Source organism: Salmo salar, chromosome 16 (genome assembly GCF_965601325.2).
Source record: "Salmo salar chromosome 16, fSalSal1, whole genome shotgun sequence".
Lineage (NCBI taxonomy): Eukaryota > Metazoa > Chordata > Actinopteri > Salmoniformes > Salmonidae > Salmo > Salmo salar.
The window spans coordinates 41,427,046-41,450,421 of NC_138306.1; the positions used below are offsets into that span (position 1 = coordinate 41,427,046).

The 23,376-nt window shown below is 42.8% G+C and overlaps 2 protein-coding genes across 3 annotated transcripts in view; one reads left to right on the top strand and one right to left on the bottom strand.

The window, feature by feature from the left end:
* Nucleotides 1-9,544, top strand: part of tmprss9 (transmembrane serine protease 9) — a 29,261-nt gene extending 19,717 nt beyond the window's left edge. For both annotated transcript variants that reach the window (XM_014148708.3, XM_014148709.3), the window contains 4 exons: nt 6,160-6,328; nt 8,060-8,325; nt 8,462-8,598; nt 9,094-9,544. In XM_014148708.3, the coding sequence (XP_014004183.1) occupies nt 6,160-6,328; nt 8,060-8,325; nt 8,462-8,598; nt 9,094-9,255 (734 nt within the window). In that variant the 3' untranslated portion in view covers nt 9,256-9,544. The remainder of the gene's footprint in view (nt 1-6,159; nt 6,329-8,059; nt 8,326-8,461; nt 8,599-9,093) is intronic.
* Nucleotides 9,545-9,750: 206 nt separating this feature from the next.
* Nucleotides 9,751-11,652, bottom strand: timm13 (translocase of inner mitochondrial membrane 13 homolog (yeast)). Its single transcript, XM_014148711.2, has 3 exons — nt 11,402-11,652; nt 10,934-11,002; nt 9,751-10,755 (listed from the first exon to the last, which is right to left on the bottom strand). The coding sequence occupies exons 1-3, from the start codon at nt 11,519-11,521 to the stop codon at nt 10,657-10,659; spliced, it is 288 nt and encodes a 95-aa protein (XP_014004186.1). The 5' UTR covers nt 11,522-11,652; the 3' UTR covers nt 9,751-10,656.
* Between the last annotated feature and the right edge of the window lie 11,724 nt (nt 11,653-23,376).

A 23,376-nucleotide genomic window follows, 5' to 3' on the forward strand; every position in this document is an offset into this window, starting at 1 on the left:
AACTTCCAATTGAATTAATTAAACATGGCCATTAATAATTGCATAATAACACAAGGCTACAAATTGGCAAAAATTGATTTGCAATGACTCCAGTGATATCATTATTTCAACATGTTTATTTTATCAAATGTTAGCCTACAGTAGCCTACAATGGTATATACATTAATAGGCTAATTGATGGCGAACAGAGGCAAATGTCAGTTGCATTGAGGACTTTTCCCCATAAAAAGAACCAGGCGAGGGATTTCCATTACTTCCATTTCAGATTTCCAATCGCGTAGCCCCCGATACCCAAGAACTGATGAGCATGCGTAAAACACTTCGCTTGATACCGTTGTAAAACACTTTGCTTGATACCGTTGTAAAACACTTCGCAGGATACCGTTATAAAACACTTCGCTTGATACCGTTGTAAAACACTTCGCTTGATACCGTTGTAAAACACTTCGCTTGATACCGTTTTCTTTAAAAACGTCTTATGGATCCCTTCGCGCACCAATCCCGTTAACGGGATTAATTTGACAACACCCAGTGAAATTGCAGCGCGCCAAATTCAAAAACAGAAATAAATACTCTTAATAATAATTCATAAATCATACAAGTGTTATACATCGGTTTAAAGATGAACTTCTTGTTAATCCAGCCGCAGTGTCAGATTTCAAAAAGGCTTTACGGCGAAAGCAAACCATGCGATTATCTGAGGACAGCGCCCAGTATACCAACACATGAGAATCAGATTTCAACCCGCCAGGCGCGACACAAAAGTCAGAAATAACGATATAATTCATGCCTTACCTTTGAAGATCTTCTTCTGTTGGCACTCCAATATGTCCATCACAAATGGTCCTTTTGTTCGATAAATTCTGTCGTTATATCCCCAAAATGTCAATTTATTTGGCGTGTTTGATTCAGAAAATACATCGGTTCCAACTCGCCCAACATGACTACAAATTATCTAATAAGTTACCTGTAAACTTGATCCAAACATTTCAAACAACTTTCCCAAATCCAACTTTAGGTATTTTAAAACATAAATAATCGATACAATTTAAGACGGAATAAACTGTGTTCAATAGCGGATAAAATGAAAGTGGAGCGAGTTTCAGGTCACGCGCACCAAACAAAACAGTACACTTGGCTCTACACCCAGAAAGGAAAGGGCTACTTCTTCATTTCTCAAAGGAAAAACATGAACCAAATTCTAAAGACTGTTGACATCTAGTGGAAGCCATAAGAACTGCAACCAGGTCCCTCATAAATCTAGTTCCCCATAGAAAACCAATTGAAAAGACAGTGACCTCAATTTTCTTTTCCCTGGATGGTTTGTTCTCGGGGTTTCGCCTGCCAAATAAGTTCTGTTATACTCACAGACATAATTTTAACAGTTTTAGAAACTTTAGTGTTTTCTATCCAAATCTACCAATTATATACATATCCTAGCTTCTGGGCCTGAGTAGCAGGCAGTTTACTTTGGGCACACTTTTCATCCGGACGTGAAAATAGTGCCCCCTAGCCTTAAGAAGTTTAAAGAGAAGTCGACATTAGAATGGAGTTTAAACCAGCTCAGCGTCAAGTTATGTAATGCGCTCTAGTGCGCACAAAGTCGTTTTCCAGTGCTTTGGCTCATTTATTTATTTGATGTGTGTCACGATCGCTATCTTCGAACTCCCAATCATAAATAAACCAAGGCGCAGCGTGCATGGAATTCCACATCTTTTTAATGAAAATGAAACTCTCCAGAACAACAAACAGGAGAAAAAGGAAACCGTGACATTCTGGGGCTGCTCAAAGGCAGCTACACAAAATCAAGATCCCACAACTAAAGGTGGAAAAAAGGGCTGCCTAAGTATGATTCCTAATCAGAGACAACGATAGACAGCTGCCTCTGATTAGGAACCATACTCGGCTCAACACAAAGAAATAGAAATCTAGATTGCCCACCCCACATCACACCCTGACCTAACCAAACTAGAGGAAAATAAACATCTCTCTAAGGTCAGGGTGTGACAATGTGCATCAGTTCTAGCGTGTTAATATGTTTTATGTAAAAAGGGTTGGAAAAAAGTAGGCGTCTGCATAATGACAATCTATACTGAACAAAAATATACTGAACAAAAAAATATAAAAATGTTAACGCAACATGCAACAATTTCAAAGATTTTACTGAGTTATAGTTCAGATGAGGAAATCAGTCAATTGAAATAAATTCATTAGGCCCTAATCTACGGATAAAACATGACTGGGAATACAGATGTGCATCTGTTGGTCACAGATACCTTAAAAGAAATGGGCCACAGGATCTCTAAAATGCAATTGCGTTCGTTGTTTGTAGCTTATGCCTGTCCATAACACCACCGCCACCATGGGGCACTAAGTTTACAACGTTTACATCAGCAAACTGCTCGCCCACACAACGTCATACACGTGGTCTGCGGTTGTGAACCCGGCTGGATGTACTGCCAAATTCTCTAAAACTAGTCGGCTTATGGTAGAGAAATTAACATTACATTTCATTTTCTGGCAAGAGTTTTGGTGGACATTCCTGCAGTCAGCATGCCAATTGCACGCTCCCTCAAAACTTGAGACATCTGTGGCATTGTGTTGTGTGACAAAGCTGCACATTTTAAAGTGGCCTTTTATTGTCCCTAGCACAAGGTGCACCTGTGTAATGATCATGCTGTTTAATCAGCTTCTTGATATGCCACACCTGTCAGGTAGATGGATTATCTTGGCAAAGGAGAAATGCTCACTAACAAGGATGTAAACAAATATGTGCACAACATTTTAGAGAAATACGCTTTATGTGCGGATGAAACATTTCTGGTATCTTTTATTTCAGCTCATGAAACATGGAACCAGCACTTTACATGTTGTGTTTATATTTTTGTTCAGTGTGCATAGCCTACCTACAACTAGTAAAAAGTTGTCATGACATGTGCGAGTGCTGCTCTTGCTCCTCTTACTCAAGTGGCTCAGCCAATAGTGGACTAAGCTGCCTGCTGCAGTGCTCTCTCAACACACACACCTCTCCAGCCCTTCCCACCACTCACTCACTCAGCAACAGCCTGCCTCACTGCCTGACAGTCAGCAGCAGGTCACAGTGAAATCATTTTTTAAGAGAAATGCCATGGTGGTCGCGGTGTAACTTAATTCACTATATATACAAAACTATGTGGACACTCCTTCAAATTAGTGGATTCGGCTATTTCAGCCACACCTTTGCTGACAGGTGTATAAAATCGAGCACACAGCCATGCAATCTCCATAGACAAACATTGGCAGTAGAATGGCCTTACTGAAGAGAGCAGTGACTTTCAATGTGGCACTGTCATAGGATGCCACCTTTCCAACAAGTCAGTGCTTCTAATTTCTGCCCTGCTAAAGCTGCCCCGGTCAACTGTAAGTGCTGTTATTGTGAAGTGGCAACATCTAAGAGCAACAACGGCTCAGCCATGAAGTGGTAAGACACACAATCTCACAAAATGGGACCGCCAAGTGTTGAAGCGCGTAGCGTGTAATAATTGTCTCTCCTCGCTTGCAACACTCACTACCGAGTTCCAAACTGCCTCTGGAAGCAGTCTCAGCACAGTAAATGTTTGTTGGGAGCTTCTTGAAATGGGTTGTCATGGCTGAGCAGCCGCTCACAAGCCTAAGTTCACCATGCGCAATGCCAAGCGTTGGCTGGAGTGGTGTAAAGCGCGCCGCCATTGGACTCTGGAGCAGTGGAAACACGTTCTCTGGAGTGATGAATCACACTTCCCCATCTGGCAGTCCGACGGACGAATCTGGGTTTGGCGGATGCCAGGAGAACGCGCTACCTGCCCGAATGCATAGTGCCAACTGTAAAGTTTGGTAGAAGAGGAATAATGATCTGGGGCTGTTTTTCATGGTTCGGGCTAGGCCCCTTAGTTTCATTGAAGGGAAATCTTAACGCTACAGCATATAAGGATATTCTAGATGATTCTGTGCTTCCAACTTTGTGTCAACAGTTTGGGGAGGCCCTTACCTGTTTCAGCATGACAATGCCTCCGTGCACAAAGTGAGGTCTATACAGAAATGGTTTGTCGAGATCGGTGTGGAAGAACTTGACTGGCCTGCACAGAGCCCTGACCTCAACTCCATCGAACACTTTTGGGATGAATTGGAACGCCGACTGCGAGCCAGGCCTAATCGCCCAACATCAGTGACCAACCTCACTAATGCTCTTGTGGCTGAATGGAAGCAAGTCCAACAGCAATGCTCCAACATCTAGTGGAAAGCCTTCCCAGAAGAGTGGAGGCTGTTATAGCAGTAAATGGGGGACCAACTCTATATTAATGCCCATGATTTTGGAATGAGATGTTCGATGAGCAGGTGTCCACATACTTTTGGTCATGTAGTGTATTTCACCTTGGATGTCGGCCCACCACCTCAACCTCAACTAGACGGAGCTGCTCTTCCTCTCGGGGAAGGCCTGCCCACTCAAAGACCTCTCCAGCACGGTTGACAACTCCCCAGTGTCCCCCTCCCAGAGTGCAAAGAACCTTGACGTGAACCTAGACAACACCCTGTCGTTCTCTGCAAACATCAAAGTAGTGACTCGCCCCTGCAGGTTCATGCTCTACAACATCCATGGAGTATGACCCTACCACACACTGGAAGCGGCGCAGGTCCTAATCCAGGCACTTGTCATCTCCCGTCTGGACTACTGCAACTCGCTGTTGGCTGGGTTCTCGCTTGTGCCATCAAACCCCTGCAACTTATCGAGAATGCTGCAGCACGACTGGTGTTCAATCTTCCCAAGATCTCCCTTGTCTCACCACTCCTCCGCCCACTCCACTGTCTTCCAGCCAAAACTTGCATCCACTACAAGACCATGGTACTTGCCTACGAAGCAACAAGACAAACTGCCCCTCCCTACCTTCAGGCTATGCTCAAACCCTACACTCCAACCTGAGCACGCTATTCTGCCACCTCTGGTCTCTTGGCACTCCCACCCCTACTGTTCGTTCTCCGTCCTGGCACCCTAATGGTGGAACCAGCTTTCCCCTGAAGCTAAGACACCAGAGTTTCTGCCCATCTTCTGAAAAACTTCTGAAACCTACCGCTTCAAAGAGAATCTTAAATAATCCCACAGCATCCCCCCCTCACCTAACACCTTCCTTAGCTCTGACTTTGCTGATACTGTAGCTACTTTTGAGTTAAAAATGTTGTACTTACTATGTCTGATATGTGGTTGTCTCACCTAGCTATCTTAAGAAGAATGCACTAACTGTAAGTCACTCTGGATAAGAGCATCTGCTAAATGACTAAAATGTAAATAACGCACTAAAGTAAAACTGCAGAAAATGTGGCAAATAAATTCACTTCATGTCCTGAATACAAAGTATTATGCTTGAGGCAAATCCAACACAGCATTGAATACCACTCTTCATATTTTCAAGCATATTGTTGGCTTCATCATGTTATGGGTATGCTTGTCATTAGCAAGGACTAGGGGTTTTTTTTAGGATAAAAAGAAATGGAATAGAGCTAAGCACAGGCAAAGTCCTAGAGGAAAACCAGGCTCAGTCTGCTTTCCAACAGACACTGGGAGACAAATTCACTTTTCAGCAGGACAATAACCTAAAACACAAGGCCAAATATACACTGGAGTCGCTTACCAAGACAACATTGAATGCTCCTGAGTGGCCTAGTTACAGTTTTGACTTAAATCGACTTGAAAATGGCTGTCTAGCAATAATCAACAACCAACTTGACAGAGCTTGAAGACTTTTTTGAAGAATAATGTACAAATATTGTACAATCCGGGTGTGCAAAGCTCTTAGACTTACAGCTGTAATTGCTGCCAAAGGTGATTCTAACATATTGACTCAGGGGTGTGAATACTTATGTAAATGAGATATTTCTGTATTTCATTTTCAATAAATTTGCTAAAATTTCAAAAAACATCTTTTCACTTTGTCTTTATGGGGTATTGTGTGTAGATAGATGTGAAAAAAAATCGATTTAATTAATTTTGAATTCAGGCTGTAACGACAAATGTGGAATAAGTCAAGGGTATACTCTGAAGGCACTGTATGTAGCAGATGTAGATGGACCCAATTTTACAATCCCTCTTCAAAACATTGACGACTTTTAAAGTTCTAAGTTGCCATCCTGTACTCTCTCTCTCTTTAGACTGTGGCATGCGTCCGGCAGTGGGCTCCCAGAGGATTGTGGGTGGCTTGACGGCACGGAGGGGGGAGTGGCCATGGATTGGCAGCCTACAGTATCAACGCTTACACCGCTGTGGAGCCACTCTCATACACTCTAAGTGGCTCTTGACTGCTGCCCACTGCTTCAAAGGGTACAGAATACATCACTGTCTGTCAGGGCCTAACATGTATTGTAGACCATTCACATTGTCACATACTGACTGTAGAAGAGTGATTCCTCATGAAACCCAGACAAAAAAATACCATGATTTGGGGGATTTTCATGAAATGTAATCCAACAATTAGTCCTTTGGAGGAAAAATTGTTGACATACATTTGACATTTGTATCTAAAAGCATAATATAGAAATAATTTATCAAATTTGGCATATTTATGACATTTTGGCCTTACCCAGGCCTCCTTTAAGACTCCCTAATGTTTAATCTGTAGGTGCTACAAAGCAAACATTGGTGTCATATGAAGCTTTACCACTTGCTCTGTAATATGAGTAGTATTTAGATTTCCAACACTGTTTTTTCTTTACATTAATTTATGAATATTGACAAATATAAACATACATTTTCTATACATTGTTGAACATAATATACTCTACGAGCATATCAAAGTTCCAGAGCGGGATCTCTGCTAGTTTTAAAGTTATGGCCTATTTTAGTATATAGAGAAATTGGCATAGTCAGCAATGTATCCAATCACAGCACTTTCTTTTACTTTATCCATTGCACATCCAGCAAATCACCAGCAGAGGGTGACCATTTTGAATCCATTTTCACATTCACTCTTTTGGTAACACTTACAAATTTGATCAAAACTCTAAAAGTTGCAGGGATCCCACTTTTGAAATGTTGATATGCCCGTAGAGCAGGGTTCCCCAACTGGCAGCCAATGGACCGAATTTGGCCCCCCTAGTTTTCTAAGCAAAAACAAAAAAGTTATATATTTTTTTTTTCATTGTTGGACATAAAATACTAAAAACACCAGGAAATCAACTCCAATTTATTTTAATTTTGGTAATCTATTCCCAAGTATTCCCACGCATAATAGAGAGACGTGATCGTATACAAATGTAAGCGTGGTTTGAAATGATTGTTTTAATCAAATATTATATCTGTTTGGGATTCTTGCAGTCAACAAATTATTTGTAATTATGTTTCCGGCCCTCAACCATCCGCTCAAAACAAACGTCTGAATCTAGTTGATGATCTCTGCCGAAGAGTATATTACTTTCAACAACATAATAAATTGTCTTTTCAATATTCAGGTTTATATTTTTCAATATTCATAAATTAATGTTTAAAAAAGTTATTGAAATCAAAATACTACTCATAGTACAGAGCAAGCATGTGACAGCAATGTTTGCTTTGTAGCACCTACAGATGAAACACTAATGAGTCTGGGTAAGACATGAGTAAGGCTAAAATGTCATAAATATACCAACTTTTATAAATGATTTCTCAATTATGTTTTAGATACAAATGTAAAATATGAGTCAACAGTCCTTCCTCTAAAGTACTATTCTATGGATTACATTTCATGAGAATCCTCAAAATAATGGATTTTTTTGTCTGGGTTTCATGAGGAATAATTCATAAATTGTTTACTTACAGGGAGGGACATAAGATTCCCCATAACATATCCTTCCATTTTAAAGAATAGGGTAAAGGTATGCATGTCTGTCTGTCTCCAGTGCACCTCATCCTTCCATTTTAAAGAATAGGGTAAAGGTGTGCATGTCTGTCTGTCTTCAGTGCACCTCATAACTAACTGTATATAGAACATTCACTTCTACACATACTCCAAAATCCATTCCCTGCCTAAACGGCCAGTTAAATCATCAGCTCATTGTCCTCATCCCATCACCGTAGTAACTCCAACCCTGTCGCCTGGTCAGTGAGTCTGGGTTCAGTGCTGAGGTCCGGGGTGGGAGCTCTGGTTATCCCCATCCAGAGGACCATACTGCACCCGGGCTTCAACAGCACCAACATGGACTATGATGTGGCCCTGCTGGAGCTGGCTGTCCCAGCACCCAGGTCCTACACAATCCAGTTGGTTTGCCTCCCCTCTCCTGTACACAACTTTCTGAAGAACACTGAGTGCTATATCACTGGCTGGGGCTCCATGAGGGAGGGAGGTGAGAGTAATGTCAGATATGAAGACATTCTGTTGTGATAAAATGTTTCATATGTTCAAATAAGTGAAGTGTGTATCAATCTTGAAATGTCATTCCTTGACAATGTGACTCATGTTAACATTTGTCTCACCCACAGGTTCTCTGACCAACCTGCTCCAGAAAGCTGATGTGAACATCATTGAGCAGTCAGACTGCCAGCAGGCATACGGCAACAGCCTCACCCCAAGCATGATGTGTGCCGGCTACATGGAGGGGGGCAAAGACACATGCCTGGTAAGAGCTCAAATGACATGAAGTGCAGTGCACACTATCTCCAAGTTAGATGCAACTGAAGTCTTTTAAAACATTTCAACTCAAGATAAGTTAACATTGTTCTGTACTCTTTGAGTGGTTGTTTATCCTAAGACTGCTGCACCTAAGAGATGCTTATCTTTACATTTTTTTCTTCTTAAAACTGCACCGGCAGTCAGCCTCCTCTTCTCTTAAGCTGCTTATGTAACCAAGTCAGCCGATTTGCATTCCTGGGTCCAGGCATCTAGCTAGCCAAATGGCACTCTACTCAGCAAAATAACAAAAATAATGCCACACGCAGTCAGTTCTCAAAAGTACATTTATGGTGACAAACATTTAAATCAGGTGACTTCTTTTTGTTCTTATGCTCTAAAGCCATCTTCCCAGGACCAATGCACATTTTGGATGTACTTATTGCCTTGTATTTTCAATTCTCTAACAAAGTTGTCAACCGAGGTCTCCGTTTCTGAAACGCAGGGAGATTCTGGTGGCCCCTTGACATGTCGTGAATTCTCTGGCCAGTGGTTTGTTGCCGGGGTAACTAGCTGGGGACATGGCTGCGGACGGACTGCTTTCCCAGGAGTCTATATGCGGGTCACTGCCATCAGGGAATGGATATCCAACTATCTGCACTTCTGAGGCTATGGAAGAGAGAAGGAATTGAGACTGACAGAGACATCATACAATACTTGAGGACACAAAATGGGTTTTCTACATTGCAGCCACCACTGGCATTTGTGTGTTACTGGTCAAGGAAGATATGCCACCAGTAAACTGCCTGGAGAGTCCAGCTGAAAGTTTAATCTTGGACAATAATGTGGATAACTGGTCCATGGACATTTTACTACAACATACATTATTAAATGGGGAAGTGTATTTATTTTAGTCTTTGTGGGTCCAACAATATATTTCATTTTATTGGCATTTACCCAACTGTCATTTGTCTTATTTAGCCAATCACCATTTTTATGCAAGTTCACTAGACCAACCAAAACTAAAATGTTTGACAATTATGTGCACAGCTATAGCAGATTCTTGTCAGGAAGTCTTGCATGAAAGCATCTTTACGTGGCTAAATCTACATAGCTTCTAGAAGCTGTTCAGGCACTACATGAAATATGATAGCCACTCTGGTTCCTCAAGCAACAGAACATTTATTCATTTTCAAAGGACAAAAACAGCAATTTGACAAATTTCATCTGGATTTATTTACTTCTGACAAGTGAAAAAGGCCATTCCAGTCAGTCACAAACACCTCAGTCCTCTGAGCAGCACCCACCGTTCAGCATTCACAGGCCATTTCTTTTTACTTCTCTACACAAGTCAAAGGGCTGAATGAAGTGGAGCTGTTCCCAGAAATCTGACAAACCAAGCACACAAAGCCAGCTGGGTTCAACACAAAGTCTGCACCACAGCAGACCTTGTTAAAACAGACCCACTACTGTGGTGGGCAGATAGAGTGACAACTGGAATGAAAGTCTTGACAATACTGTTTTGTTCTCAACACGTATTCTGATATAGGATTCTTTGCCTTGGCCGGGTTCACAGTTATGAAAACAAAAACTTGTTCCTCAATTATTCCCCATGAGAGAAACTAGGTTTACAGAGGAAAGCGGTGGTAAAATAAACCTTACCTAACCTCTTCAGGGAACTGTTTCACCCACACAAACACATAGCCACAGCCTGTGACAAACTTAAGAATGGGGACCTGGCACTGAACTTAAGGGGACAGTTACAGAGAGTAGACTAGTTTAGAGAGTGATTGAAAAGTGACAATTGCAGAAAATCTTTTCTAATGAAAATGAATTCATGACTCTTGTAATAAAAATAAAAATTATAGAAGATATCCATTTGTTAAACTATCCTTTAGTGAAAGGAGAATGTCCACAAGTATTATGGCTGCTGTTCACAAGGTCTGCAAACCAAACCTGTCCGTGAGGTGTTGTGTGTCATTGTGCCAGCCTCAGCCACTACCGTTAACACCTTCCCTGCCATATGTTTTGGCTTTGCTAAGGTGTGGCTGGCAGAGTAGGATGATGTTCATATACGAGCCCTTTCCCTCTGTAGTCTGGAATTGTAGGCACGGGACACAGTATTCCATGCATCCATATATCGATCCATGCACATAGCGATGCATTTCTGCAATAAACAGAAAAATATCAGTCAGCATTACCACTGCATAATATTTGCATTTTATGATGTCCAACATACCAGATGTCTCAAATGACAATTCACTGACTCAAGTTAGGGGTCACAAATCAACCACTTCACATCCATATCCCGTCATAATAATCTGCAAATAAATACACTGACATACCTGTTCAGAGTTATCCAACGTGCCTCCTGGTTTGCCTATGCATTTCTTGAAGCATTTGTCTGTCATCCTCTACAACAAAGGAGAAAGATAAGATTTAACCCACCATCACTCACATCAGGCTCCACGACCTGACAGGCAATTTAACTAACGTTACATTGATAGTAGTTAACTATATGCATGCAATAAAATATTTACATGGCTTGCTAACAAACAGCATGCATTCATTCATTGACAGGCTAAGGAAGCTAGTTAGCTAACTAACGTTAGCCAGCTTGTAGCTATAAGGCCTATTGTATTCGTAGCTTACTAACTAGTTGTATGGTGGTAGTAACTTATTGCTTTCACCTTAGCTTTTTCAACTTGCTACTCAACAATTAGTTAACCAGTCAGCTAGCTGTCCAGTGTCTAACTTTACCTGTATACAATGAATGTAGTTGACCATCCTAGTTAGCTAGTATAGCAAATTACCTGCAAGAGCTCTTGCGCATTAGCCACCGCAATCTGGACCTTCACTTGCTCCATGATTGTCCCGGTGTCCATTTTACCGGACCCAGCACCCGATGAAAAGTCGGAACCAAATCCGTCCATAACTAATTGTAATAGCTAATATTAATTTAAAGAAATTAAACTGTAGCTACCTAACTACACGTGTAGCTCTTGCAACCACTTCAACAAGTTGCTCTTGAAACAAGATAATTCGATCACATGACTTCCTGTAATTGTGATTCCAACATGGGAGATGTAGTTTTCAGTTTCCTAGCCGGTTCAGTTCACCAAGAGCCTGTTTTTATTTATACATTTTTTATTTCACCTTTATTTAACCAGGTAGGCAAGTTGAGAACAAGTTCTCATTTACAACTGCAACCTGGCCAAGATAAAGCAAAGCAGTGTGACACAGACAACAACATAGAGTTACACATGGAGTAAACAATAAACAGGCCAATAACACAATAAACAAGTCAATGACACAGTAGAAAAGAAAGAAAGTCTATATACAGTGTGTGCAAAAGGCATGAGGAGGTAGGCAATAAATAGGCCATAGGAGCGAATAATTACAATTTAGCAGATTAACACTGGAGTGATAAATGAGCATATGATGATGTGCAAGTAGAAATACTGGTGTGCAAAAGAGCAGAAAAGTAAATTAAATAAAAACAGTATGGGGATGAGGTAGGTAGATTGGGTGTGCAATTTACAGATGGACTATGTACAGCTGCAGCGATCGGTTAGCAGCTCAGGTAGCTGATGTTTATAGTTGGTGAGGGAAATAAAAGTCTCCAACTTCAGCGATTTTTGCAATTCGTTCCAGTCACTGGCAGCAGAGAACTGGAAGGAAAGGTGGCCAAAGGAGGTGTTGGCTTTGGGGATGATCAGTGAGATATACCTGCTGGAACGTGTGCTACGGGTGGGTATTGTTATCGTGACCAGTGAACTGAGATAAGGCGGAGCTTTACCTAGCATAGACTTATAGATGACCTGGAGCCAGTGGGTCTGGCGACTAATATGTAGCAAGGGCCAGCAGACTAGAGCATACAGGTCGCAGTGGTGGGTGGTATAAGGTGATTTGGTAACAAAACGGATGGCACTGTGATAGACTGCATCCAGTTTGCTGAGTAGAGTAATGGAAGCTATTTTGTAGATGACATCGCCGAAGTCGAGGATTGGTAGGATAGTCAGTTTTACTTGGGTAAGTTTGGCAGCGTGAGTGAAGGAGGCTTTGTTGCGAAATAGAAAGCCGATTCTAGATTTGATTTTGGATTGGAGATGTTTAATATGAGTCTGGAAGGAGAGTTTACAGTCTAGCCAGACACCTAGGTATTTATAGTTGTCCACATATTCTAGGTTGGAACCGTCCAGGGTGATGATGCTAGTCGGGCGGGCTGGTGCGGGCAGCGAACAGTTGAAAAGCATGCATTTGGTTTTCCTAGCGTTTAAGAGCAGTTGGAGGCCACGGAAGGAGTGTTGTATGGCATTGAATCTCGTTTGGAGGTTTGTTAGCACAGTGTCCAAGGAAGGGCCAGAATTATACAGAATGGTGTTGTCTGCGTAGAGGTGGATCAGGGAATTGCTCGCAGCAAGAGCGACGTCATTGATATATACAGAGAAAAGAGTCGGCCTGAGAATTGAACCCTGTGGTACCCCCATAGAGACCGCCAGGGATCCGGACAACATGCCCTCCGATTTGACACACTGAACTCTGTCTGCAAAGTAGTTGGTGAACCAGGTGAGGCAGTCATTAGAAAAACCAAGGCTATTGAGTCTGCCGATAAGAATACGGTGATTGACAGAGTCGAAAGCCTTGGCCAGGTCAATGAAGACGGCTGCACAGTACTGTCTTTTATCGATGGCGGTTATGATATTGTTTAGAACCTTGAGCGTGGCTGAGGTGCACCCGTGACCAGCTCGGAAACCGGATTGCACAGCGGAGAAGGTACGGTGGGATTCTAAATGGTCAGTGATCTGTTTATTAACTTGGCTTTCGAAGACTTTAGATAGGCAGGGCAGGATGGAAATAGGTCTGTAACAGTTTGGGTCTAGGGTGTCACCCCCTTTGAAGAGGGGGATGACCGTGGCAGCTTTCCAATCTTTAGGGAGCTCGGACAATACGAAAGAGAGGTTGAACAGGCTGGTAATAGGGGTTGCAACAATGGCGGCGGATAGTTTTAGAAAGAGAGGGTCCAGATTGTCTAGCCCAGCTGATTTGTACGGGTCCAGGTTTTGCAGCTCTTTCAGAACATCTGCAATCTGGATTTGGGTGAAGGAGAAGCTGGGGAGGCTTGGGCGAGTAGCTGCGGGGAGGGGCGGAGCTGTTGGCCGGGGTTGGAGTAGCCAGGAGGAAGGCATGGCCAGCCGTTGAGAAATGCTTATTGAAATGTACGATTATCATGGATTTATCAGTGGTGATCGTGTTACCTAGCCTCAGTGCAGTAAGCAGCTGGGAGGAGGTGCTCTTGTTCTCCATGGACTTTACAGTGTCCCAAAACTTTTTGGAGTTTGAAATACAGGATGCAAATTTCTGCTTGAAAAAGCTAGCCTTTGCTTTCCTGACTGTCTGCGTGTATTGGTTCCTGACTTCCCTGAACAGTTGCATATCGCGGGAACTTTTCGATGCTATTGCAGTCCGCCACAGGATGTTTTTGTGCTAGTCAAGGGCAGTCAGGTCTGGAGTGAACCAAGGGCTATATCTGTTCTTAGTTCTGCATTTTTTGAACAGGGCATGCTTATCTAAGATGGTGAGGAAATTACTTTTAAAGAATGACCAGGCATCCTCAACTGACGGGATGAGGTCAATATCCTTCCAGGATACCCGGGCCAGGTCAATAAGAAAGGCCTGCGAGCAGAAGTGTTTTAGGGAGCGTTTGACAGTGATGAGGGGTGGTCGTTTGACCGCAGACCCATAGCGGATACAGGCAATGAGGCAGTGATCGCTGAGATCCTGATAGAAAACAGCGGAGGTGTATTTGGAGGGCAAGTTGGTCAGGATAATGTCTATGAGGATGCCCATGTTTACGGATTTAGGGTTGTACCTGGTGGGTTCCTTGATGATTTGTGTGAGATTGAGGACATCTAGCTTAGATTGTAGGACTGCCGGGGTGTTAAGCATATCCCAGTTTAGGTCACCTAACAGAACGAACTCTGAGGCTAGATGGGGGACGATCAATTCACAAATGTTGTCCAGGGCACAGCTGGGAGCGGAGGGGGGGTCGATAGCAGGTGGCAACAGTGAGAGACTTATTTCTGGAGAGATTAATTTTTAAAATTAGAAGTTCGAACTGCTTGGGTATAGACCTGGAAAGTATGACAGAACTTTGCAGGCTATCTCTGCAGTCGATTACAACTCTTCCCCCTTTGGCAGTTCTATCTTGACAGAAAAAGTTGTAGTTGGGTATGGAAATCTCAGAATTTTTGGTGGCCTTCCTAAACCTGGATTCAGACACGGCAAGGACATCAGGGTTGGCGGAGTGTGCTAAAGCAGTGAGTAAAACAAACTTAGGGAGGAGGCTTCTGATGTTGACATGCATGAAACCAAGGCTTTTTCGATCACAGAAGTCAACAAATGAGGGTGCCTGGGGACACGCAGGGCCTGGGTTTACCTCCACATCACCCGAGGAACAGAGGAGGAGTAGGATGAGGGTACGGCTTAAGGCTATCAAAACTGGTCGCCTAGAGCGTTGGGGACAAAGAATAAAAGGAGCAGATTTCTGGGTGTGGTAGAATAGATTCAGGGCATAATGTGCAGACAGGGGTATGGTGGGGTGCGGGTACAGCGGAGGTAAGCCCAGGCACTAAGTGATGATAAGAGAGGTTGTATCTCTGGACATGTTGGTTATAATGGGTTTCACAGACAGGGCTTAGATTAAGCCAGGAGTAGGACTTAATGTGTACAGTCGTGGCCAAACGTTTTGAGAATGACACAAATATTAATTTTCACAAAGTCTGTTGCCTCAGTGTCTTTAGATATTTTTGTCAGATGTTACTATGGAATACTGAAGTATAATTACGAGCATTTCATAAGTGTCAAAGGCTTTTATTGACAATTACATGAAGTTGATGCAAAGAGTCAATATTTGCAGTGTTGCCACTTCTTTTTAAAGACCTCTGCAATCCACCCTGGCATGCTGTCAATTAACTTCTGGGCCACATCCTGACTGATGGCAGCCCATTCTTGCATAATCAATGCTTGGAGTTTGTCAGAATTTGTGGGTTTTTGTGTGTCCACCCACCTCTTGAGGATGACCACAAGTTCTCAATGGGATTAAGGTCTGGGGAGTTTCCTGGCCATGGACCCAAAATATCGATGTTTTGTTCCCCGAGCCACTTAGTTACCACTTTTTCCTTATGGCAAGGTGCTCCATCATGCTGGAAAAGGCATTGTTCATCACCAAACTGTTCCTGGATGGTTGGGAGAAGTTGCTCTCGGAGGATGTGTTGGTACCATTCTTTATTCATGGCTGTGTTCTTAGGAAAAACTGTGAGTGAGCCCACTTCCTTGGCTGAGAAGCAACCCCACACATGAATGGTCTCAGGATGCTTTACTGTTGACATAACACAGGACGGATGGTAGCGCTTCTCCGGACAAGCTTTTTCCCCCAGATGCCCCAAACAACCGGAAAGGGGATTCATCAGAGAAAATGACTTTACCCCAGTCCTAAGCAGTCTTTTGCAGAATATCAGTCTGTCCCTGATGTTTTTCCTGGAGAGAAATGGCTTCTTTGCTGCCTTTCTTGACACCAGGCCATCCTCCAAAAGTCTTCGCCTCACTGTGCGTGCAGATGCACTCACACCTGCCTGCTGCAATTCCTGAGCAAGCTCTGTACTGGTGGTGCCCCGATCCCGCAGCTGAATCAACTTTAGGAGACGGTCCTGGCGCTTGCTGGACTTTCTTGGGTGCCCTGAAAGCCTTCTTCACAACAATTGAACCGCTCTCCTTGAAGTTCTTGATGATCCGATAAATGGTTGATTTAGGTGCAATCTTACTGGCAGCAATATCTTTGCCTGTGAAGCCCTTTTTGTGCAAAGCAATGATGACGGCACGTGTTTCCTTGCAGGTAACCATGGTTGACAGAGGAAGAACAATAATTCCAAGCACCACCCTCCTTTTGAAGCTTCCCGTCTGTTATTCAAACTCAATCAGCATGACAGAGTGATCTCCAGCCTTGTCCTCGTCAACACTCACACCTGTGTTAACGAGAGAATCACTGACATGATGTCAGCTGGTCCTTTTGTGGCAGGGCTGAAATGCAGTGGAAATGTTTTTTGGGGATTGAGTTAATTTGCATGGCAAAGAGGGACTTTGCAATTAATTGCAATTCATCGGATCAGTCTTCATAACATTCCGGAGTATATGCAAATTGCCAACATACAAACTGAGGCAGCAGACTTTGTGAAAATTAATATTTGTGTCATTCTCAAAACTTTTGGACACGACTGTACTAGTTAAACTATGACATTAATGTAGCTTTCATGAACGTGGCTTACATTTGCCTTAGTTAGTCGGAGACTATGGAGTCCTGGGCTTCGGTCCAAACACTTAAGACACACCCTCGTCCACTTACCCTCGCCTTATGCCCTTGGGGGAATCCCCGTCACCATCTTGGCGGGTGGTCTAAATGATTAGCTAAGCAAGGCAAGTTTGCAACGTAAGGCCCTCGCTTTCAGTCGGCTTTGCGAGTGTACAATTATGTTTACTCCCGGGCCTGAAACTCTCCATAATTCAATTTGCGACGATTGCACATCTGCTAAGAAAAGTCCGCAAAAACTTAAAACAACATCAATGGAGAAGTAAACATACAAGTGTAAGTACAAACGAATGCAAATAAGTTAGAAAGTGTGCTACTAATGCACAAACGTTTCTTAAAAAGTAAATATGTTTTTGTTTGGTTATCTTTCGGGAATTGTAGAAATAAAACATTTTCCTTCTTCATAAGTTCCAGCTAGGCATGCTAACGTTAGCTAATTAACTTGCTAGCCATCTTACAGTAGGTGAATATTAATAATTATATATTTAATATTAAGTAGACCTGCAATCATAATTGACTGCCGCTCATAAAGCGCCCACAAGCTACCGGTAGTTGAAAACACAATCATCGTGGGATCAACGGGTGACGAATTTCCGGCCAAGGGTGGCCCATTTAAAAATCATTCCTTCCTCCCTCGCCCTGCAAGTGTATACTCGTCAGACGTCATCAGAAGTGTCCACTTAATTTGAGGGCTGAGGGGATAGGGTGTATCTTTAAGATTTTGGACCGCAAGCCCTGGAGTAAGTAAGGTAAGTAAGCCTAAATGAGAATACCTGTGTTAAGCCTGATTAGGTTAAGTATGAGCACATGCTGTTGGTCTAATGATGCTCATAAAAACCCGAAATGGAATAGAAAACACCATTACTGGTGTGAATCTTGAGACAAAAACAATGGCAGAGGCAAAAATAATTTGTGAGTCAAACCATCCAGTTAGTGAAAGTAAAAACCATACTACTGCTACTGAGCAAAAGAAAAAGAGTGGTTGGGCTGCAAGTTGAAGTGAATTCAATACATTTGTAACCACAAGAAGAGTACAACTTCAGGTGAAATATCTTCATCAGTATTTCACATTTCTCTTTCATATTTGTGACATCACTTATATTGAATGATATCTGCCTTTATAGACTCTGTGGAAGAACCTTAAACTGGCTTTAAAAAGAGAATGCCGAGATCATAAGAGAGTGGTTTACTACTGGTGGTGGACCACCAAAAAAAAGACAAGACTGATGAATCCAGCAACCTCTGGATGGTATACCAGATGATGACCATTTGGACATTTCAGATGAAGAACTGAGCACAAATGGTACATATACCCAAAAAAGTAAATTGGTTACTTCCTTTGTTAAATATACTGCTCAAAGAAATAAAGGGAACACTTAAACAACACAATGTAACTCCAAGTCAATCACACTTCTGTGAAATCAAACTGTCCACTTAGGAAGCAACACTGATTGACAATACATTTCACATGCTGTTGTGCAAATGGAATAGACAACAGGTGGAAATTAGGCAATTAGCAAGACACCCCCAATAAAGGAGTGGTTCTGCAGGTGGGGACCAAAGACCACTTCTCAGTTCCTATGCTCAGTTCCTACAACCCACACAAGTGGCTCAGGTAGTGCAGCTCATCCAGGATGTCACATCAATGCGAGCTGTGGCAAGAAGGTTTGCTGTGTCTGTCAGCATAGTGTCCAGAGCATGGAGGCGCTACCAGGAGACAGGCCAGTACATCAGGAGACATGGAGGAGGCTGTAGGAGGGCAACAACCCAGCAGCAGGACCGCTACCTCCGCCTTTGTGCAAGGAGGAGCAGGAGGAGCACTGCCAGAGCCCTGCAAAATAACCTCCAGCAGGCCACAAATGTACATGTGTCTGCTCAAACGGTCAGAAACAGACTCCATGAGGGTGGTATGAGGGCCCGATGTCCACAGGTGGGGGTTGTGCTTACAGCCCAACACCGTGCAGGACGTTTGGCATTTGCCAGAGAACACCAAGATTGGCAAATTCGCCACTGGCGCCCTGTGCTCTTCACAGATGAAAGCAGGTTCACACTGAGCACATGTGACAGACGTGACAGAGTCTGGAGACGCCATGGAGAACATTCTGCTGCCTGCAACATCCTCCAGCATGACCGGTTTGGCGGTGGGTCAGTCATGGTGTGGGGTGGCATTTCTTTGGGGGGCCGCACAGCCCTCCATGTGCTCGCCAGAGGTAGCCTGACTGCCATTAGGTACCGAGATGAGATCCTCAGACCCCTTGTGAGACCATATGCTGGTGCGGTTGGCCCTGGGTTCCTCCTAATGCAAGACAATGCTAGACCTCATGTGGCTGGAGTGTGTCAGCAGTTCCTGCAAGAGGAAGGCATTGATGCTATGGACTGGCCCGCCCGTTCCCCAGACCTGAATCCAATTGAGCACATCTGGGACATCATGTCTCGCTCCATCCACCAACGCCACGTTGCACCACAGACTGTCCAGGAGTTGGCGGATGCTTTAGTCCAGGTCTGGCAGGAGATCCCTCAGGAGACCATCCGCCACCTCATCAGGAGCATGCCCAGGCGTTGTAGGGAGGTCATACAGGCACGTTGAGGCCACACACACTACTGAGCCTCATTTTGACTTGTTTTAAGGACATTACATCAAAGTTGGATCAGCCTGTAGTGTGGTTTTCCACTTTAATTTTGAGTGTGACTCCAAATCCAGACCTCCATGGGTTGAAAAATTGGATTTCCATTGATTATTTTTGTGTGATTTTGTTGTCAGCACATTCAACTATGTAAAGAAAAAAGTATTTAATAAGATTATTTCTTTCATTTAGATCTAGGATGTGTTGTTTAAGTGTTCCCTTTATTTTTTTGAGCAGTGTATATTCCACTGTCTGTCAATCTTTACTCTTCTTTCATTCTAAGGACCATATGAGTTTATTTGTGCTTCTAACAGTGTTCTTTTTCCAGAGGAAAGGAATCTGAACAGGTTGGAAGAGCCAGTGCACAGTGAGTGTGTACCCTCCACATCTGCTATAGCATCCCTGAGAGATGCTGCCACCACCTTTCAGCAGAGAACAAAAAAGATGACCATGCATGAAAAGTTAGCCAGAGAATTTCATGAGCATAAAATGAAATATCTGAAGGAAGAACATGAAATAGAAATGAGAATTCTACAGGTTGAATTGGATATGAAGTTGGAAGAGAGAAGTATGATCCGAAAAAGATAGTAATGAGACAATTGTGATTACCAGCTATGGTGAACAATATATGTAAAACATTTCAATGTTGTCATTTGGATATTCATGAGTATTTTAATCACCACAAACTACATTTTAAACCAGCCTTGGTTTAGTCACTTAATTTTGCTGCACACTATTTGAATTTTGTACAGAACAAACATTATCAAAGCAAAAAAAAGCCATAATGAATACATTCCATATTTAAATGCATCTCATCTAGTTGAAGTGCTGCAATGTGAAAGCAACTCTGTATGCAAGTCCTCGTTGGTCATTGCCTGCCTCAGCCATGGGCACATCTGCTTGAACCTGATCTTCCATTGGAGGAGGTAGTTGTGCAGCACAGCTGTAGCAATGATCACCTTGCAGCATCTTTTTGGCTTGAAACGAAGTGTATTGCGTAAACACTGGAATCGATTTTTCCGTACTCCAAACATACGCTCGACCATCCCTCTCGTGCGGGTATGAGCTTGGTTGTATCTTTGCTGCTCAGCTGTTGTGGGATTTATGTATGGAGTAAATAAAAAGTTACTCTGACCATATCCACTGTCACCAATTAGTAGTCCACTTTGTTGTCCTCTCTGAAACTGAGCACACAATGAAGAGTTGAAAAATCCTTGAATCGTGAGTTGCACCTTTCCAACGGGCAACAATGTTTGAAAACTCTAAATTAGGAGTGGATACACCCTGAACATTGATGGAAGACCAGTTCCTACGGTTCCTGTACACTTGATGGGAAAATGACATCCATCTATACAGCCAATCAGTGCCCATATTCATAGAATTGCACTTTATAGTTGGCTTGGCCAGCAGCGTCAGGAAACTTGATGTAAAAGACCTCTCAGTTCACAAATGGCCCTGTTTCACGATGAAAGATTCCAGATGCCAAAAACCTCAAAGTGATCAGAACTTGGAGAGAATTGGGTAAAGGCCTTCCTATTTGAGACAGAGAGGAAAGTCTAGGCTCAAGCAAAGATTATCTCCAATGCATTTTCTTTGTACATACGAAAGCGGTCTCAAAGCTATTTCATCAAAGGAATTTAATGGATTACTCCTATCCACAAGTACTCATCTGGCTGGCCTCTGTAGTGAATGTTTGTCTTCATTTAGATATTCCAACTAGTCCATGCTCCCTCATAAACAGTACTAAGCAGAGGTTAAACCTGCCTCTTTGAAGGATTAATTTAAGCTTCAATTTAGTCCTAGAGTAGCTCTAATCCTCCCTCTTGCAATCAGCTTTGTTTAATCCAGAACAGGATAAATCTTAGACTATTTTAAGATAACTCTAGTCTGTACAAGTCGCTTTAAGACAGCACAAAACAGGCATTTTACTCTTGGAATAGGCTTAAGCGTTGTCTGTGAAACCGGCCCTAAAAGTTGTATATCAAGTGCGAACATTTTGTCTTGATTCATTCATTGAAATAAAAACCTTTAACATAATCTGCCTGAATTGTGTTTTAGTCCACCTTAACATTTTTGGGACATATGAGTGTGTGGTGTGCTATATTCCAACACATACACTACCGTTCAAAAGTTTGGGGTCACTTAGAAATGTCCTTGTTTTTGAAAGAAAAGCAGACATTGGCTGTGAAGTTAAGTTTTTTTGTAAGTATATAGCATATGTATCTGTCTTGTATTCCAAGTAACGTTTACAAGCATGTAAATATTTGTATATTTTTCCATTTGTTTTCTGGTAAATATTTGAAGCTTGTTTGAATTGGCTGTAAATGTATACATTTGCACATTAAAATGTATTCATTGCAAGTAAAATGTTCAATTGACTGAAATTGACTGTTCAGTTGCCCAGTTACAGACTTACTGGTCCTTAACCCCTTCTCCCTAGTCATTCATCTTTTGTGTCCAATTCCAAATCAAATTTTAGGCCAAGGTTGGTATGGAATTGGACATTGGTTTCTAGTTATTGTTTGCATATCTGGAGGTTCTAGATTTGTGTGTGTAATATGGCAGAAGTGTCCCGGAGTCCATTACACAGCAGGGTTGAGTCATCACCATATTGCTACACCTATCGAAGCCCCATCAGGTCAAGCACTACAAAGATAGAGTAGGGTGTTAAAAATCCTTCTCTCGGCCTGTACCTTGACGTGGTGAGAGGGCTTCCAACTAACCCAGGCCCATGTTATTGAACCCCTGACTGAGACTGGATGCCTGTCGAGGACAAGTGACAGAAAGAACTATCCACAGCACCCGATCAAGCATCTCCTAATTATGCCCCTTTCCTCATCCTTTAACTCTTTCTCTCCTCCCAACTGACAGAGATTTGAAGGAGCAGAAGACTTACAAGGCAAGCATACATTGTTGCCAAGGGGCCCAACTTCCTGTGTCATGCCGATTCCTATTGTTAATTGAAGCCATTTGGGATCTGCAGTAATGGTGCCATCGACGTGTTCAAGAAAAATACTCTGGCTCAATGCATACAACACCAGGAGCGACCCAAAAGTTATTGGTGGCTATTTCCTTGATACGGCTGGGGAAGTGGGGGGCTGTGCCCGCATTGTAGGAGCAGACATGGGGACGGAGAACAGTCGTGTCTGGGACATGCAACGGTACCTACGACAGAATGATGATGCCATTGGGGGTGAGAGAAGAATCTTATACGGTTGATCCACCAGCAATCAGAGAATCGAAAGCTGGTGGGGGTTTCTGCCTAAAGTGTGTTGATTTTTGGCTTGAGCACCTCCATAGACTGAAAGATTCAGGTGATTTCAACAGACTTCTTGGACAAGAACCTTATGCTGTTCTGCTTCCTGGGCTTGGTACAGGTACCTGCCACACTGTACTGCACTTGCCTATAAACGTTCTTCTTCCTTGTCCATGTACCTCACCAATACTGCAATCACAAGCATATTTTGTAGTGTTTCTGAAAACAAGGACAGAATGTAACAGAATGTTTTATTTCCCTATGATTTCCCATATCTAATTGCAATTGAATTGCATGCTGTTAGGAGCAGACAAGCGTCCAACTTCAATCAATAGACCCCCCCGGTGTATCAGTCATATGCCGATCAGTGTATTCTCTATGGCCTGTAGCGGAAATCAAAAAAATCTGGAGCAATAGTTCAATAATCTTTACGCGTATTCACTATTTTACAATTCTAAAGTTCAGTGGAATGGGAACAATGTCATCGGAAACATAGCAGTCTCTCTCCTATGAGGCCTTCCACATGCCAACACACTATGCCAA

Coding starts and splice junctions, on each gene's coding strand:
- timm13 (XM_014148711.2), bottom strand. CDS start 11,521: ATGGACGGATTTGGTTCCGACTTTTCATCGGGTGCTGGGTCCGGTAAA. Junction 11,003..11,401: donor ATGCGCAAGAGCTCTTGCAG/GTAATTTGCTAT, acceptor CCTTTGTTGTAG/AGGATGACAGACAAATGCTT. Junction 10,756..10,933: donor CGTTGGATAACTCTGAACAG/GTATGTCAGTGT, acceptor TGTTTATTGCAG/AAATGCATCGCTATGTGCAT.